Source organism: Strix aluco, chromosome 9 (genome assembly GCF_031877795.1).
Source record: "Strix aluco isolate bStrAlu1 chromosome 9, bStrAlu1.hap1, whole genome shotgun sequence".
NCBI classification, from domain to species: domain Eukaryota; kingdom Metazoa; phylum Chordata; class Aves; order Strigiformes; family Strigidae; genus Strix; species Strix aluco.
The window spans coordinates 13,806,367-13,825,433 of record NC_133939.1 but is presented as its reverse complement, the minus strand read 5'-3'; the positions used below and the strand labels follow the sequence as shown (position 1 = coordinate 13,825,433).

Here is a 19,067-nt window from a genome sequence, read left to right as displayed (position 1 = left end):
CCCCGCCGCCAGCGCGGGGGGAAAGCGGGTGCTGGGGGAGCAGCAGTGGTGCTTCAGAGCGCGTTCAGGCTGCTAGAAACCTTAATGAATTTTCAGTTCAATTAGCACCACCAGTTATTTCTGCTTGGAGTACAGGTTTCAGCCCTACGTTCGTGAAAATTGTGGCGTGTGGGTGCCAGCAATCCTCCTGCATCCTATGATGGAGAAGCGAGAAGGCGGTAGGGACGAGAGATTTCAATACTTCACTTTTGCAGAAGCAATTAATAGAAGGCCAGAGAATGTGGATTATCTTCCTGCTGTCCGTTAAGTGATTTACAAACCATGTGTTTTAGTTCTAATCCGAGCCCGTAAAAAAATCCCTAAAAGGCTACCAAAATATAAATCGATTTTTAAAAATCAGCTGCAGCTACCCTCAGCCGAGCAAACACACAGCTATTTTTTTTTTTGCACTATGAGACATGACAGGATTCATTTACATGGCTCTACTTCGGTCTTAATAGAATTTTAAAGTAATTATCAGCACATTACACTTGTCAAACAGTAAGAAGCGAAGGGCGCCTTGCCCCGATCCCGGCGTTTCTCTCCCGGGGCGTTTGTCGCGCCCCGCGGGCCCGGCCGCTCCCGCGTTGCCGTTCCGAGCCGCGGCGCGGGCAGCCGGGCGATGCCTCCCGGGCCCGGCAGGAACGCGCCGCTCCCGTTCCAACCCGCCGCGCTGCGTCCCCCGCCCCGAGCCGCTCGGCGCAGCCCGGCCGCCCTTCCCCCGCCGAGGGAAGACGGGGCGCGGGCGCAGCCCCCCCGTCCGCTCCGACCGGAGCTCAGCCGTGGCCCTGGGGCGGGGATCGCACCGGCGCTGCCGCCCCCCGGGTCCCGCCGCCCACCCGCCCCGGCTGTCCCGCGGGGCCGCCGCCTCCGCCCGGGGCCGGGGCCGGGGCGCGCTGCGGGCGGGCGCCCCCTGCCGGGCTCGCGGCGGCGCGGCGGCCGGCTCCTCCCCGCCCAGTCCCCGCCCGCCCGTTGCCCGGGGAACAGGGGCAGGGAGCAGCCGGGCGGCCGCTGCCTCCATCCCCTCCGTCCCTCCCCGCCGCTGCCCGCAGCCGAGCGGCACCCGCACCCGGACGCCCCGCCGCCATGTCCCGAGCCGCCCCCAGCCTCCTCCTGCTGCTGCTGCTCGCCCTGGCCCAGCGCCGCGCCTGCCTTCCCGGGCCGGCCACCACCGCGCCGCCCGGCCGGGACCCCTGCCTCAGCCAGCCCTGCCGCAACAACGGCACCTGCTCGCCCGTGCCGGCCCGGGGCCCCGCCGCGCCCCGCCGCCTCCAGCCGCTGCCGCCCCAGCCTCCGGCCGCCTACAGCTGTGCCTGCCCCGCGGGGGTCACCGGTACCTCCTGCCAGGTAAGGGGCGCGCCGAGAGCGCCCTGCGCGGCCCCCCCCGGGGTGCCCCCGCCTCAGCGCCTCCCTCCCGCCCCGCGTCCTTGTGCCCGTCCCTGCCCTTGGGTGTCCCCGCTCGGGCTGCGGCTGGCTCCCTCCGCTCCTCGGACCGCCGCGCCCCTACCCCGGCTGCGGGCGCCTCCGCCCGCCCTGCCTCGCTCCGCGCCGTGCCGGTGCCGGTTTGCCCGTCCGGTGCCCGCTCCCCGGGTGAGCGGCGCCCCCCCCCCCCCCGCCCCCGTCCCCTTCTCCGCGCGCGGCCGCTCCCTCCCGCCGGCTCCTCGCGCGGCGGCCGTTGGTGCCGTTAACGGGCCCCCAGGGCGGCCTCGGCTCCCCCCCCGCGCTCTCCGGGGGGCCGGCGGCGGTTCCTGCCGGTGGACGCGTGAAGCGGGTGCCGGTGCTGCGGGCGACGGGCTCGGAGCCGCGCCGTGGAAGGGCGCCCGAGCCGAGGGGAGAGCCGCTGCCCCGGCAGGGAACGGGTGGCCGGCGTGTGAGGGGCTCGGTCAGAGGCGGGGAGGAGGACGGGGCTGAGCTCGGCCCGTGCCTTCCAGGGTAACCTCCGTCCTAGAGCCCCCCGCCCCGCGTCCAGTCCTCGCAAATTATTTAGTACTGACTTAGTGAAAGGATGAAAGGGATGGTCCTTGGAAGTGGATCCTGTATCGCATTGAATACTAATCATTAAATCGTGTCTCCAGTGGTCATTTTCATCGGCTAGGAAAGCTTGCTCCCACGTTTCGGGTGCTTCTTGGATTGATTTTGAATTTTGGAAGGTCAGAATGCTCAGAGTAGGGTCGGTGATCTAAAATACAGAGAGGCAGTAAGCAGTATCTTTCTAACGTGCTTGGTCATATTGGGATTTATTGTAATAACAGAATCGAATTTAATTATTGTCACGTGAAGATTGTAATTTTTCTTTTTTGTCTCTAGTGTTAGTGATGAAAATCTTTGTTATCAGGTTCAGAAATTCACAAAAACTTAATCTTCCATATCTTCAGATAAGGGAGAGCGGGCAGAGGGACAAAGAGGTTTGTTTCCTGCATATCTCTGTGATGGGTTACTTTCTGTGACGGAGGCGTACAAAAGGCTGTATGGATTGGCAACCGTTTCTTTATCAGTGCTCTCTCTTTTAAGTTGATTTGACATAAAAGCAAATGAATTCAAGTAAACTCAGTGTGCTTTTCAGTTTGATTTCTCTTTTTTAATGTTACTTAGTCATGTAGTATCAGAACTATACTGTTGAACGGATGAAAGGGATGATACATTTACTGAAGACTTAATGTGTAGGTGAGTATAAAAGTCCTTGTAAAGTAGGAGCACTATGTTCTGTGCTTGCCTTGAAATGTCTCAGCCGATTCAGTGTAACAATGAAAGTGAAAATATTTACACTAATGAGATTCTGTAAAATCAGAGAGATGAAAAGTGGATTAAACAGATTTCTCTTTGGCTAATTTTAGCTCTTGTCCTCTTAAGAGTTTACTATGTTTCTATCACTACAAAGAGAGAAGGAGCATGCTGCATGTTTGCTTCTGCTTGTTGCTGTTAGACTTGAGTGTCTGAGATCCATGACTGAAAGATTAATGACCTTTTTAAAGACTTAGAAGAATGTAACACTTGCTGGCATCATACCTCCTGTGAAGTATCGTGCCTGGGGAACTGGATTTAATTGTTTTTCTAATAATAGAGATAGGCAATATTTTCATAGCAGTTATGCTTTTTATTAACTAATAAGAGAAGGCTTACAGTATCACTTTTTTTTTCTTTTTATAAAATACTGAGTAATGACCCTTGCAAAGAAAACTGGTAAACAAATGAATGCCATTTCTAGCTATCATGTCAGCAGCTGAAGTGTGGATATCAGTTAGCTATGAAAAGTTAATATAGTTTTGAAATGTAACTTTAACTAGAGAGCAGGCAGTTTTTTTAAAGGAGTAATATAAATACAGTATATCTATGGTTGAGGTTTTGCTCATTTTATTGAAATAGGAAATAAGTATTGTACAAATGCATTAATTCTTGTGTTGCTCTGTCATTCAAATGCCTAACAGCTTAACAGATGCCTAATGGCTTAAACTTTTACAAAGAAAGGTAAAACCAATCATGTTTTCTAATTCAATGATAATAAATAATTGTAAGGATTTTAAAATAACTATAGGATTTTTTTCTTGTATCCCTTAAGAGTTATGAGAAAAATATGGGCTAAGTCAGGAGATCATTGGGATGTATCTAGACAGGGGGTTTTCATGAGGTTATTACTGAACAGTTGGACTTGCAGAGGGGAATGCCAAGAGGGGAAAAAAACCCAGGAAGTATTATGCTTGAATACCCAAGATCATGGAAGGTAAGTTTGCATTTTTGGAATTTGTGATGGAGCTAGACATCTTTGGGAACCCTACTTCCCTAAAAATATAGAATTACTTTCATCTTACTTCTTGTAGTGAAGGCAACATTTCACCACTTCTACTCAGATGTGTTGCGATGTAGAATGAAGAAAAAATGTTGTAAATGTGCCTAAAGTCAACTGGGCACAGTGAAGTTGATAATGTAGAAGGATTGCTAACAGTCAAAGTTGGAGATTGCCCACAAGTTGTGTTACTGAAGTTTTTACTTTAACTGGTTTTGATGCACTAGACGCTGGTGGTGGCATGGGAAAAGAATAAAACTGGCTTAACGTACACATGAGATACTTCTAAAGGTCTAGAGCTTTTCTGTCATCAAGTGACTTATTTAACTTGAACTTAAACCAATTCCATGATCTTATAACTGATTTAGTAACTCATTATTTATTTAACAACAGAAATTATAGGTCCTCTTAGTATATCCATTCCATGAATTATGCATGTGTATATATTTCACATTACTTAGGGTTTGAATATACTTTGTTTTGCAGACTTCAGGTTTGTTTTGTTATGGATTGTTTGGTTTCACATTGAATTTAATGCCATTTTCATGGTTGTGAGGTTTTTTTCCCCATGGTTCTGATTTTTTTCCCCACTTCTCTTTACCATACTTCTAGTCTCTGTAAAGAAGAAGTAGAATGAATGTGTTGAAGTATCTTAAACTTTAGTGAGTGAAGAAATCGTGTATTCCAAAGAAAATTGTACAAAAATTATAGTAAATTCAACTGCCTATGTAGGAATTTGAAATTGGCCAATTCTTAGCTTTACATTGAGAGACTTTGATGAAGTAAATTGAAATGAACTGAGTAACAGATATTAAAGTTCCCTAAACTTTATATTCCCTACACTTTTACTTACATTTTACTTTGAAAAGCAAACTTTCACCTTTATGTCTAATGACTACTCTGTTATTTCAAATGATGTGTATAATCTAATAAAATTGTTTTTCTTGATCAGGAAAGTTTTATGTAAAAAATTATTTGTGTTACTGCCCTATGAAATAATTTTAGAGACGTGAGGTACAAAATAACTAGGAAATGAAAAATTTCATGATAGACTTGGTCACTTGCTTAAAAATACAGAATCTGAACAGCTAATTGCATTAAATTGCATGATGTTTATTTGGTTCCATGCTAATGCTAATTTCATTAAAAGACATGAAGAAACATTAATTTATTAATATTTTAAAAAACACTATCATACATGCTTTGTTTGATTTAGTTGCCTCTTTGTGTTTTGGTTTTTATTTTTTTCTTCTCTCCTTTGGTTGAGAATTTTCCCTCATTCTTTTACTTTGGTGCTTTTCAATATACTTTTAGTTATTTTATAGATTGGGTCAGTAACCAAAATGAGAAAACAAGTAGTGTCCAAGCATACAGAACCAGCATTCTGGCTTTGCAGCGCTTCTCTTCTATGTAGTCTGATTAGTGATGACTGGATGTTCCATTTCTGAGCACTATGTGGTAGCCACCGATGTAATACCATTTTTGAGTCACTATTGAAATTGTTATTTTAGTAGCAAAAAGAACTCTTTGGTCTTGGGGAGGATTTGTTGTGTTCACTCTAATGGCTATCTTTCCACACCTGTAGCAGAAATATTTTTTAAATATAATTGTGGACATCTTATTTAAAATGGAATTTTAGAAAGGTGTAACCTGAGTTTAAAAAAGTCAAGGAAGGAACTGATATTGTAAAAACTAATACAGATGGACAGTAGATTATCTTTTAAGTTCTGTTCTTAGAATTATTCCCTCCCCACCGCCCCAAATTTCTGCCCAAATATGTTTTTCTTCATTCTCTCCCCATTTTTTGTACTTTTGAATGCTAGGTGAATTTTTTTTTTGTCTTTGATCATGGTATTTGAATATTTATAGATTATACTGCAGTGATTTCATTCTTTTGCTCTGTGCCCCCTGCTTCTGTTTTTTAATCCTGAGTTGAGTTTTTGTTTCTTTGAATTTATTTCTGTTCTCAGTAGATTTCTGATAATGTCCTGTTTAATGCTAAATGCAGAAATCCAGGGTTAGCAAACTGCTGCACAAAAAAGGATTATTGTTTCTTGACTCACTGGTCTAATACTTTAGAGTAAGTGGTACAAAATTTTATTGGCCAGGTTATATCAGGTTGCACTGGGCAGTGCTGTGTAAAAGGACATCCTTTAACTGCTAAATCACCTTCATGTCAGTATCCTGATTAATACTTCAAGCGATTTTGTTTTCTATTAAGTGCTGACATCCCTTCTGAAAGGTCTCTAAATGATCCTTGAATTGACAAGAATTCTCTAGCATATTTAAAATGCTATTTTTTCCATTCTGTACTCATTAATGAAAGGTATATACTTAGATTATGTGGTTATTGTGATGCAAGTGTTTTGTTATGTGACCACTCTGTTTGCTCTTTTATCTTTTAATGAGAGTAAATTGTAGTTAGCAGATGCCCTGGAGTTTTCTTGCTTCATCTGGACGTAGTTTAGCTTGAATTCTCAGGGACCATGTCATTTCCTGCTAACTAACTCTGCTAATTCTTGCAGTGCTTTCAAGTTGAAGAATTTAAATATTTGCATTGATGTGCAAATATTACTGTGTGTGAGAAGAGGGTGCGAGAGCTCAGCTTGTTTTTTTTGGAGAAGAGGAGGCTGAGGGGGAATGAAGTGCCATTCTCAGCTATCTAATGGGTGGCCATAGAGAAGATGGAGCAAGATTTTTCTTGGATGTGGTCAGTGAAAGGACGGCAGGTGACACACATGTTATAGTAGGGGAAGTTCCAGTTAAATCTAATGAAAAAAATTGCTCACAATGATAGCGGTTAAACACTGGAACAGGCACTTAGAACAGTTGTGGGATCTCCATCCTTGGAGATCTGTGGCTTGAGCGGCCAAGACCACAAGTACCTTTGCCTAGCATTAGCCTTGGCCTGAGCAGGGGTTGGACCAGAGAACTCCCTCAGGTCCCTTCCAGCCTAAACCATTGTGTGATTCCGTATATACACACACCTGTGTATATCTCTTTTTTTCTAGATTTTGCATTTACCTATTACTCTTGTTCTGTTCTTTCTCCCCTTCTCTGGATATTTAAATTATTTCCATGTTATTATACATATATGTTTTACATCAAGTCTAGACTGTACCTGGAAGCTGACAAACTTGTGTGCAGTGCAAGCAGGAGTTCTAAGATGGCTATATTACTATTAGATAAAATATCCGAAAAATCTTTAGTATTAATTTCAAGACACTGTTTACAGCTCCTTTAGTCACAAATTAGTATACTCACATTTCACAGTCATTGTTGATTTTTTTTTTTTTTCAAGTTACAGTTGTATGTCACGCAGGACTGAGGGATATTACTTGTTTTCTGTGAGTTTTTGTGATCTGTAAGTGAAGTTTTGTTCAGGTCCCTCAAGAACTTTGATCTCCATGGTTGCAGTGGAACTGATGAAGTTCTGCAGTATGGCGATGTGAGGTATCAAATATGGGGAACATTAGCACAGAATAAATGAATGTGGAAAACAGTTTCTCCACCCAATTTATTTTAGCTATTATAACATCTGTTTTCTCTTAGTACAAATATATTTCCAGTCAGAAATGTAAGCTTTTCAAATTAGTATCTTGCCTTGAAGCGTATAATGTGAAAATATGTGAGTGAGAGAACTATAATTCAGCAATTTCCAAAGCAGTCAATAAAGAATTGAGCTGTGATTTTTGCCATGGGATCTAAGTAAATTTATTCTAGATTTCCGTAGAATAAAACTGGAATAATGTAATAACCCAAACTGTCTCAATTATATAAGTGGTCATTATTTGGGTATCATCTGCAGACTAACCTTTGTCAGTCTTTGTATTTTCTCTTTCAATGTCTTGAAATACTCCCTTTAAATCTGTTCAAAATAGTTCTTTTAAAATGCCAGTCAGGTCATTACATAGTGCAAATTATTTGGTTCTAAAAAATTCCATCATATAAGTGAAAGTTTCAAGTATTAGTTTTAATAATTTTTTGCGATTAAAGATTGCAAAGAGATGGATCAGGTGTAAAGTAACTGAGTAATAGTAGAAGATATGCTGTACTAAGATGCTTCAGCTTTTTCATGTGTCATTTCATTGCAGTCTATGTTCTTTGATCTGAGAGAATTACTTTGCAATGATATGTGTTTAAAAACTAGTGTTGCTTTGCTTTCCTTTGAAATACCTAACGTGATATTGTCATTTGTATATATGTAGCTCTGGAAATCCTCTTTAGTGGAGCAGGTTCCCAATGTACTAGGAGAATACCTTATCCTGAATACAAGATAAGAAACAACAGAATATGGACGAGAATACAAATAAACAAGAATATTGCTTGAAGTACTGGAGTTCTATGACTTGATTCAGTATTACAGGAGGTAGAAATACTCCCCTCTTTTTGAGGGCTCTCATAGGATCTTCTACATATTGCCCTTCTGAGAAGTACTTGCTTGAAATCAATAATTTCAGAAGTGGCATTTAGCAGGATTTCAGCTTGATCGTGGGATCACGAGGCCACAAATCTTAGAAGATGATGCAAGAAATTCCATTTTAATAGGCAGACACGAGTCTGCTGAAAGTAGTGTCCACTTAACCCTAAACATAGGGCGGTGGTTTTTTGTTTTTGTTTTTTTGATACATGCTCTCATAGATCACTCTGCTCTTCTTGAGTATCAAGTCCTTCATTTATTCCTAGTGACTCTTTCTGACTGTGATACATTTGTGTTCCAATTAATCCCACAGATTGATTGCATGGAAAACATAATTTTATTAGTTTTTATGTTCTGTCTTTCAATTTAATTGAATTTCTCTGTTGTATTTTTTTCTCTTTTAAAAGTGAGTTATTCCACTCTCCCTGTGCATGTAGTGAATATTTTTCTTTTTCTGCAGTGTCCTTTCTGAGCTGAATAGATTGAGTTAATAACAATATTCCTGTTGGTTGGTGGTTAATCTAAATATAGTCTCTTTCGCACAATGCTAAATCCCATTTTTTATGTACACTGAGAGGTTACCTGTTCTTTTGACAACTGCATTAGAGGGAAGGCTTCAATAATATCCATAGATTGTTTGTTGTTTGTTTTTTTTTTTTTATTTAGCTTTTGGTTGATACAGGTGAATTGAGCTCAGCAGCCTACCTAGAGGTGTCTGATTGTGGTGGAGTGATCCCCAAATGAAAGCATCCGTATTTATAGTGCATCCACGTCAATTGAAAGCACAGTGTTTGGCAAGAATAGCGATAATTTCATTAAAAATTTCTTGGAGGCATTTAGGTCAAAATCTGAAACTAAAAGCAGTTTAGTATGTGCATTTAACATTGTAGAGCATCATTTATTAAGAGTCTTAATTGGTTCTCTGTTTTTTAAGAAAAAAATAGTTTTGTTCAACTTTTTGTTTCTCTATGGGTTTGTCAATTTGTATGTTACAGGAATAATGCAAACACTGAAATAAATGTCCTGTGGAGAGAAACTTGTCATGCATCAATATAAGCTAGACAAAACATAAAATATAATTGTATTATTAGGAAAAAGATCTTACACTGCAATACAGTTGAAATTTTCCAACAGTTTTGTAACAGTAGAAACACACATCAAGTTACAGAATCATAGAATCACAGAATGGTTTGGGTTGGAGGGGACTTTAAAGGTCATCTATTTCCAACCCCCCTGCCATGGGCAGGGACATCTTCCTCTAGACCAGGTTGCTCAAAGCCCCGTCCAACCTGGCCTTGAACCCTTCCAGGGAGGGGGCAGCCACAGCTTCTCTGGGCAACCTGTGCCAGTGTCTCACCACCCTCACGGTAAAGAATTTCTTCCTTACGTCTGATCTAAATCTGCCCTCTTTCAGTTTAAAATGGTTACCCCTTGTACTATCCCTACACCACATTATAAAGAGTCCCTCCCCACCTTTCCTGTAGCCCCCTTTAAGTCCTGGGAAGCCGCTATAAGGTCTCCCCGGAGCCTTCTCTTCTCCAGGCTGAACACCCCCCAACTCTCTCAGCCTGTCCTCATAAGGGAGGTGCTCCAGCCCCTGATCATCTTCATGGCCTCCTCTGGACCCACTCGAGCAGGTCCATGTCCTTCTGATGTTGGCGGCCCCAGAGCTGAACACAGGTGGGGGCTCATGAGAGCAGAATAGAGGGGGAGAATCACATTGAGAAAAGTAATGTTTGCTTGTCTTTAATTTGTTCTATTGGTTGAGTATAATCTCTTACAGAGAAGCACTTTTGCATTCAAAAACTGATTTGTGTGCTACATATGTAGCCTGTTTGAGTTCGGCAATACATATCACTGCCCTATATTATTTTTCAAGTTTGCCTTGGTTTGTTTTACAATTGTATGGGCCATTGTAAGTGTAACAATTATACTGTATTATTTAATATTATATTCTGCTGTAAACCTGAAAAAATAGCTGTAAACTCTAGAGAAAGGTCTGAAAGTGATACATCGTACTAGGAATGGGAATATTAGAGCTTGGTGCTTGGAATTCTCACTGCTTTGCTGAGTCACGCAGGGCAAAACTCTTACACCTTCTTACTTGGATTTCTCCTCTATAAATTCAGATAATTCTGCATGTTCAAAAGGTTAATTTGTGAATGTGTATGAAGGCTTTAAGAATGTTGAGTGAAAAGCACTTTATAAGGAAGCATACTATGGAAATGACAGGTTCTGAATTACATGTCAGCAGCCTATCAGATTATATTTAAATTGTAAGGAAAAAAGCCTTCTTATTAAAAAAATCAACCTGGCAAATATTCAGGCTATCGGTCTACAGATTAATTTAGTTTTGTAATGTTTTTTGCCCCTGGAAGCAGGGGCAATAGATCAATGATCAGTATTTCAAAGACTTCTGTAGCAAATGTGTTTGAGAACAAGGTGCTCTTAAATAAGGTAAGAACAGGATTCGATTTGACTGTGAAAGTAGGGTTGTTATACTGAGATAAGGTCACTGAATGTTAATGATTTGGGGAACTTTGTTGTACTTCATGTATTAGTTACAACAGCAACCGTATTGTCAGTTTGAGAAGACTTTTGGGTATCTTCAGGAACAGTAGCTGTAGAAAGAGTAACAAGATATGATTCCTTTTCTTTACAAGCCTCATTTTTCAGTCTAGGTTGCCCTTATGTGGTCCTTTGTACTGGACCTAACAAAGCTGAAGCTTGTTGTTGACAAATGCATGAGAGAAGGAATAACTTCAGCTAACCATGCATATTCTGAATAAACTCTGATTATTTGGGAGGAATACCCATATGTTCTGGTGGTGATGTGTTGAATAATCCTCACTGAGCCTGAATGCTCAAAATGCAAATAATTTAAAGATGTGCAGATAATGTCACAAGAGAACAGAAGCTGTTTTAGAATGCTGTTCCCTTCTATGAATGAATACTAGTTAATCCTCTGAAATCAAATTCAGGTAAGTTTACTTATAAGATAGAGAGGGCAGAAATAGATATGACCCAGAGAAAGGGCACCAGAAGTGATCAGTAGATGTGGAATGGTTTGAATAACCTGGGAGAAACAACTTGTTCACTTTTATACAGAGACAAACGAAGAGTTTGAATGAAAGGTAATATTGTGACAAGGACAATGCTTTAAAAAAAAACCCATCAGGAATGAGACAGTAAAATTCTCCTGGGCATCTGCTAATAATCAACTAATGTGGCTAAGAAAAATATATGGACAATTTTCTGTCATTTTCCAGACCTGGTACATTGCTGTGATCTCCCTTTGAAGTATTTGGTAGGGGCATTTGTCGATAAGGACAACCCCATAAACTATGTGGCAATTCTTGTGTTTCTTATTCAGCCCTAATGATTTGTGCTTTAAGTTCAGCAAATCTGTAAAAATTCATGCAAATTTTATTTGTATTTTGGTTTTGAAGTTTTTAACAGATGTATGGTTTCTTCTGCTCAAGAAATTAGGCAAATTGTTAAATACTTTTTATCAAAATCAAATTAATTAATCTCAGTAATGGCAAACCAAAATATTGGCTTAGGCTTTATATAGACCTAGCAGTCTATTACTAACTTGTGATTGACTATATACGTGTACTTTTATTGTAATCTAATTTTCAGGCAAATGTAACTGAACATTATTAAACAGAAGAAAGTAAAGATGGCCATGTAGAATCTAATAATTTATGATCTAGGTGCCTTTTGTGTTGCGAGTCCAAATTCTGCTGTCTGGTTGCAAGAGAGTTGTTTTCTGGCACTTATTGTCACTGTGGAACACCACAGTTGTGTTCTTGTATGTAGGGATCTGAGAAACTTTCTCACTTGAGAATGCCTTTGAATTTCAGTGAGTTGAGTTACATGAGGTTGACTGACATAGGTAGGGTCTGTAAGACCAGATACTTGATTAATTTTTTTTTAAGGCTACAGAGTACTGTGTGATGATGGCATATGTGACAACCGAAGAAAATGGTGTTGAGTCCTCTGGGAAATTAACATGTTTAATTGAAGGAAGGATAAATTGACTTAATTTACATAACTGTAATAGGACTCTAATGTTAAAATTTGGCTAACTATTGCCTCTTAAAAGTAATGGAAAGGTACTGGGTTGATGTTACAAAAATTCTTAATATTTCTGAGGGTGTAGGGGGATCTGGCTTTTATAGAGCGTGCTAAAAATGTGGAACATCTTCTTTAAAGGGCTGCTTGAGACTCCCCTATGACATCTCTTAAAGGTGAAATAAAGTGACAGTCATTTCTTTGTCTATAAAAATAAGAAATGTAAGTTTAGAACTAGTTATTTTAGTAACCATTTGAGCTTGTTGGTGTTCCTGAAATGTAGCAAAGAAATTCTGTAAGGTGAATGAATGCAGGAGCAAGGTCAGCTGTGCCACTTGCTTCCGAAATACCTTTCTCCCAATTAAATATCTTCCCTTGCAACACCAAATTTTAACTTTTTTCTGCAGGTGAGTGAGGAAGGCTGGATTAATAGATACAGTGATTCTGCCTTTTCACAGAGGCCTGCTTAAGAACAGCATGATAGATTTATCAGTTACAGCTATGCCCTCTGATTATCCAGTCCTGCTAGCAGTAGCACGTAGCAAACCAGGGTATGGGCCAGAACCTCACTATATTTGATTTTGGAATATGGAGGATTTTCTGTTAGCATAACATCTTAGTGAGTGAGGGATTTAACCATATTTTATATTTGTATGAGATAATCAGTTGAAGGATACTCTGAAATGACAGCTGTGCTAGCAAACCTTACTGTGTAAATGACATATAGCAAACACAACTGTAGCACCTTAGTTGATTTCTGCATGATGTATAATGCTTTTCACTTTGTAATCAGTACTGCAGCAGCTTCCAACTTGAGATTTCTAGTTCTGAGGACAACATTTTTATTTTTCAAGATATACTTACATCTAGTTCTATTCTGTATTCTCAGATTTTCTAAGCTCCTTGCCTAGGGTGTGAAAGTAGACCCTGCCTTGGAGGTGGGGCCTTTACTGCAAGCAGCTATTGAGCCCTGAGAGCTGCTGGCTGGTAGAAGCTCTTCCAAGCTCCTTGACACTAAGCAGGTCAGTTCTGTGAAGCTGAGAAGTCTTGAGAGCTTCAAGCCTTATGTGACTTTGAGAGCAGGGCTGCAGCTCAGGGCTTCAAGGGGCTGTGTTACCAGATCTTCGAGCAGAGCACTAGTGCTGCAGTAGGGAGGGTAACTTTGCCAGAAAGCTTCCATGAGAAACTTATCTGTGATTTGGCCTCCCCTGATACAAGGTGCCAGCACAAAAATCTTTTTAATCAATGAACTGTCATTTTCTGATAACTCCTATGTTCAGTCAGAAGGTTCTACCAACTGTAATAAGTGTGGCACAGTGGTGTCTAGTGGGAAATGTTCCTGAGTATTTGTGTATTAATTTGATGTTAACATTGCCATTATCTTATCTAATTTTGGAGATAATTGTGGAACTTTAGGGTATCAGTTGTTGATCTGCACAGTTTATTTTCTCTGTCTTTTTAAAATAACACAGATGAGGTTCTCTGTTTTTCAAGGATATTGTAAAGGTATTAGGCTGATTTTAGAAAACTTTAATAAACAGATGCATAAAAGCAAGACTGCAAAGATCTGGGTGTAAATTTGCTACCTATGTAGTTATGTTCGTGCTATCGATGCTATTAGTGTTAATGCTACACTGAAGTTGGATTGAAATGGCTTATGTGTGCTTACTATGGGGTGCAACTATGTCAGTATGTGTCTTAAAGTAGCTGATGCTCTGCAAGCTCATCTGTTTTATCCTGTAGTAACTTGCCTGTTTGTTTATGGAAACAAACATAAATGAAACTTATTCCTAAGATCTAACAATGCTGGCCATTGGAAGCAGAATGAACAACAAATGATTTTTTTGGCAGAGCTGAGATGATGTAGGTTTTGTGTATTTCTTATGTTAGGATCTGTGGTTTACTTTGGTTAAGAAAATATTTAGTTACTTTTTTCCATACTCTATATCCAAAGTATCTTCCTTTTTCGTTGTACCAAATTATTTTTTGTCCTACAGATCTCAAGTTACCTTAATAATGCAGCTGGTTTTCAATTACTGACCTTCAATGTTCTCTTTTTTTTTTTTTTTTTTTTGTCTTCCCAGTGTATTAACAAAAAACGTCACATGGGAAAGTTGCTGATGGAGCTTGTATCCCTTATTTTAGGATAATTTTCTTTCTTGTTTTCTAAAGACAATAGTGCCAAACCCAGAGGAAACAAAAGTTGGTGAAGGGATGTTTCAGTGCAGAAACTGATTTGGTTGCAGTTATTGAATTGTGGGATGAGTAGAATAATAAGTCATTCACAGTCCCTTTAGACTTCATGAAATAAGTGGGATGAAGAGTATAGAATATGTTGCTGTGTGTTTCCATTTCTTTACTTAAGACATGAAATAGATGCAGCGTCAGGGAAAAAAAGGACAAAAATTAAACTTTATGTTGGATATTAAGCTTGTATATCTGATAAGCTGAAATATTTGCCATAGATATTCATAAGAGAATGAAGAAATCGATATATTCCGGCTTAATCACAGAGCACTTGTGGCTGTGTTGTGGAATTTGGCAGTTATAGAAGTTTATCATGTAAAAAATACACTCTGAGCAAGGGAAGTGTGCATTGCTGTTTGCTAGTTTGGAAAGGAGGAACTGGGCTGGGGTCCTAGTCTGTCGTCCACATCTACAGCAGTGCTGCTCCAGAACCACCAAACTGCCCTTTCCTTTGACCTTTGCAGTGTTTGGAATAATCTTGAGTATACTAGCTAGATGAGTAAATAAATACAAGAAGCAACCATTAGAAGGCAATCTATTTGAAATAATTTCCACGTACGTTTTCCTAGTTTTGTTCTACCTTTATAAGAATAACATCTGTTCCAATTCCCAGTTCGTTTGATGCTTAGGCATCTGTTCAGTGCCGAAGATTTTTTTCATTGTAGTTGCAGGAACGTAATTTATGTAGCTTCTGTTGATATCTTTTAGCCCTGAGTTGCATAAATAAAGTTAACCTCTAAAAATAATGTTTATTTTCTTTTTAGACAAAGAGGATTCAGATGCTGAAAAAATCTGATAGCTTCTTTTCTTGAATTTCATTTCAATGGCATTGTGGGATTTTCATTTCACTACTGACAGTTCTTCAGGTATAAGTAAAATGATAGTTGGTTTGAATTTTCTATGTCTCAGCTAGGTGAATTCACATAACGTATCTCAAAGAATTTGACTGTTGGCCTTTTCTTCAGCACTTGCCTGTATTCCAGGTCCGAATAAATGAATTAATGATGCTGCATAGTGTGCCAGGTGTCTTTCTTACTCTCATGGGTATGAAAGGATTATGAATTTCTGTGTTCCTATTGTATGTTATGTACCATTGTTCAAGCGGATTCAGCAATCCAAATTATTTTTAGTCGTCTGTATGGTTTTCTAAATTTTACTTCTTAAAACAGCATTGTTCTAAAATACAGAAGCAGACATAGTTAGACATCTGCCGTAGGATTTCACATGAATAGAAATAGTAAGAACTAATTTTTGGCACCAGGGTATGAATTGGAATATACAAGAAGCAGATAGTTTAGAGAAAAAGTAATTATTTTTCATTGCTGATGACTTTCCAAATGTAATGCTATTTTATTCTCCTTTCCTTTTTTCTGTAGCAAATCTAATTCACATTTCCATAGTGAATGCTAGAGAACTAACTGGAGTGATTTCATTTAGTCCTATTAGACAAATTATGGACTTTTCATAGGTAAAATATTATCGCTCAGCAGTAGTAATTACAGCAGTGACTTAACCCTAGTTTTATCTATCAGACTGATTTTCTAGGGACTAAGGCCTTTAATGAGTTTTTCCAGATGTGCTTGCAGCTTGGTAATTGTTCTACTGTTTCTGTTTTCTTATGAAAAAGTACTTCTGGAGCAAGTAGGTGGCTTGTATCACCAAGGAGGATAGCTCATACACAAGAGTGGGAATTGTACCTGCACATCCTGTGAAGCACAGAGGCATCATTGTGAACAAATTTGTTTTCAGTATTTTAATGTTAAAGTAAAAATGTGTTCTGGAAAATCAGGTGACAAAAGTACTGTGCATCTCTTACTAGTGTTACAATTCAGCTTCTTGCTTTAAGTAACTAAACGATATAGCAACTTCCTTTCTATACTTGAGATAACTCAGTGTACCTTGCTAGTGTAAGTAAAATCTAAGATTCAATTTTTGTATAGTTTTTGGAATAGATCTTGAATAGTCTATCGTTGAAGCTGTGTAACAGTAACTTCTTCCTAGCAATATTTTAAATAATTACCTACAATGAGACATTTGAGTTTAACAATTGTACTAGACTCCCATCATTAATGTGTATATATAAATCCACTAAAAATGGTGAGCCAACTGGGGTTTAATTTTTTGAGTGAGCAGTGGTGCTGCTGACATTCTTAAAGAAGCCTATTTCTCATTAACAATCAGTTATGCCCTGATTGTCCAGGTACTCTGAAATGACTTGATTTCAGCAGTGCAGCTCAGAGGCCTTGCTCCGAAACCTTGCGTCATTTGCTGAGTTGTATAGATGTGGTAAGCACAGTTTGTCCTAGCTACCCTTGTCTTTTATGCTTTCACTGTGCATTGCTATAGCGTGAGTTCTATGTCTGATTCTATGTGAAGATAAAAGATTTGATATGACTTGAGATGAAGGAAGGTAGAACGAAATGAGTCTGTTTCGCAGGCACGTTTAAATTAATAATTAAAGACTGCTTCCCTTGCTTTCAGCTGATTGTGGATTGGATCAATAGTCTGCAATAGGGATCAGTATCCGCAAGATCGCATTGTTGGTCAATTCATATAAAAGAGTTCTGGCTACAAATAATTATTAGATGTAGGAAAAAACCCTGCCCCTGCCCTCCTTTTCTTCCTTGCCTCCTGCCTGATCTGTTAACATTGTCTTTTTGATCTAAAGGTTTGGAAACTTGGTCTTGCAAGCTTTGGTTTATAGTCTGCCCCTAGAAATTTTCTCAAAATATTCTTCAACATCAAAAGCTTCTGTATCTCTATAACGTTGGAAAAAAAGTGTTCACACTTCACTCTGCAAATCTCCTGATATTATGAGAAAAATGTAGATCTTCAGACCACAAAACTGGTGCTGTAATTTTAATTTCAAATGTAGTACAAACTTCCTTATACAATCTCACAATATGGTGACCTTTTAGAGCCCATAGAGATGTTCTTCAGAGCTGATAGATATTGTAGTTTTTCCCCTGCCAGTACTAATTTACTTTCATTACAGTCCATTTCAGATTTATTCTAGAAGGTTTTTAGTATATGATCTAGTAATCTGGTGGATTTTGGTTCTGTATTTAGTTGTGGCAAGGTCTTACTTTAGTCCCTCTTTTATTTTTACTTTTCCCACTTTACCTTGTCACAGGACATTATTCTAGTGAATTGTTTTATCAAGTTTGTCTTAATTTCTGCAGAGTGGCTATGTGTCCCTGGAGATGTTCCCTTGCATGGACTATAAACTTCTAGAATGCTCAGTAATGGTTAAAACTCTTCTCATTATAATCAGACATTTTCCCTCTATTGTAACAAGCACACCAAATGCACATTTTATTTTTTATTTTATTGCAGGTTTTTATTTGTGCACCTGTGACAATGCAACAGGGTCTGCTTTCTGCTACAGGTTAATTTTTCTAACCTCCTCTTTTCCTTGTACGTGTTTTGGGGGAAGTGTGTACAGAAGGGCTGAAACTAGAGTGGGACATTTTTGCAAGTAGTCACTTTCCATTATCTTTATTACTGGGAAAATGGCATACTTCACATGGAAGAAAACTCCAGGGTACTGGTGAGGATCATGTGGAGTCACCTACATTTGTCTGTGTAGAGCTGAGCTTTATTTAGAATGGCTAATGCTGATCAGGAGCTAACAAAGCTCCTGACTCCCCGCCAGCTCCATGCACAATTACTCTGGTCCCTGGAGTGTGGTGCTGAGGCACTGCAGCTGACTAGTAATGCAGCATCATGCCAGAATTAACCCTGCTGAGCCAGCTCCAATATTTTCCCCATCTGTAGTCTGCTTATTTTCCAACCTGAAAAATCTGCTAACAACTGAAAGCTGAATGTAGTCATCAAATTGTTCACATGAAATTCCTCTTATTTTTTATGAATATGAACCAGTTCTAATATTATGTCCTAGGAGATTTCACAGAATGCTCTTTGCTAATTACAGTAACCTACAGATGCAGAAATCTTTTTCTGCTCATTGTTCCCTGGCTGCCAGGTCAGCTCACTATAAAGTTTGATGCATATCCAGCTTTCTCCCAGCTGATTGCCTACAAAATACAAAAGTCAACATTTGAATGTCAGCAAATCACCTTTTCTGGAGTTGGTTGAAGTCAAGAAATTTTTCTTGGGAGTTGGGCTTTGCAAATAGTAAATGGAATTTTTGGCAATAAGAATCCATATTTGTGTCAGTTTCTCCTTGCCCCCCTGGATCCCATGCCATCATTGACTTCTGTAATGGTCTGCTACATAGAATGAGCCTTCTCCAGGAGAATCTCCTTACAGATGATGTGTGGATCACCTGAAAAGAAGTCAATTTTGGTGTATGACTGCTTTAACAGCTTTGCTGTTGGTAGATCAGAGAGACAGTGTTTTATGGAAAAGGTAGACCTTGTTCAATTCTCCATTCTTCTGCAATTAAACTTATTCAGGTATCTGGATTGTTGAAGTATATTGGAACAAGAATTTTGAATGAGCCATGAAGCTATCATGTAGATTCACAAAGTGTATCTTAGC

The 19,067-nt window shown here is 39.8% G+C and overlaps 1 protein-coding gene across 1 annotated transcript in view; it reads left to right on the top strand.

The window, feature by feature from the left end:
* The first annotated feature begins 1,033 nt into the window (after positions 1–1,033).
* The window catches only part of DNER (delta/notch like EGF repeat containing), a 133,929-nt gene continuing 115,895 nt past the window's right edge, over positions 1,034–19,067 (top strand). Inside the window, exon 1 of the mRNA XM_074833772.1 lies at positions 1,034–1,386. Within this exon, the coding sequence (XP_074689873.1) occupies positions 1,126–1,386 (261 nt within the window). The 5' untranslated portion in view covers positions 1,034–1,125. The remainder of the gene's footprint in view (positions 1,387–19,067) is intronic.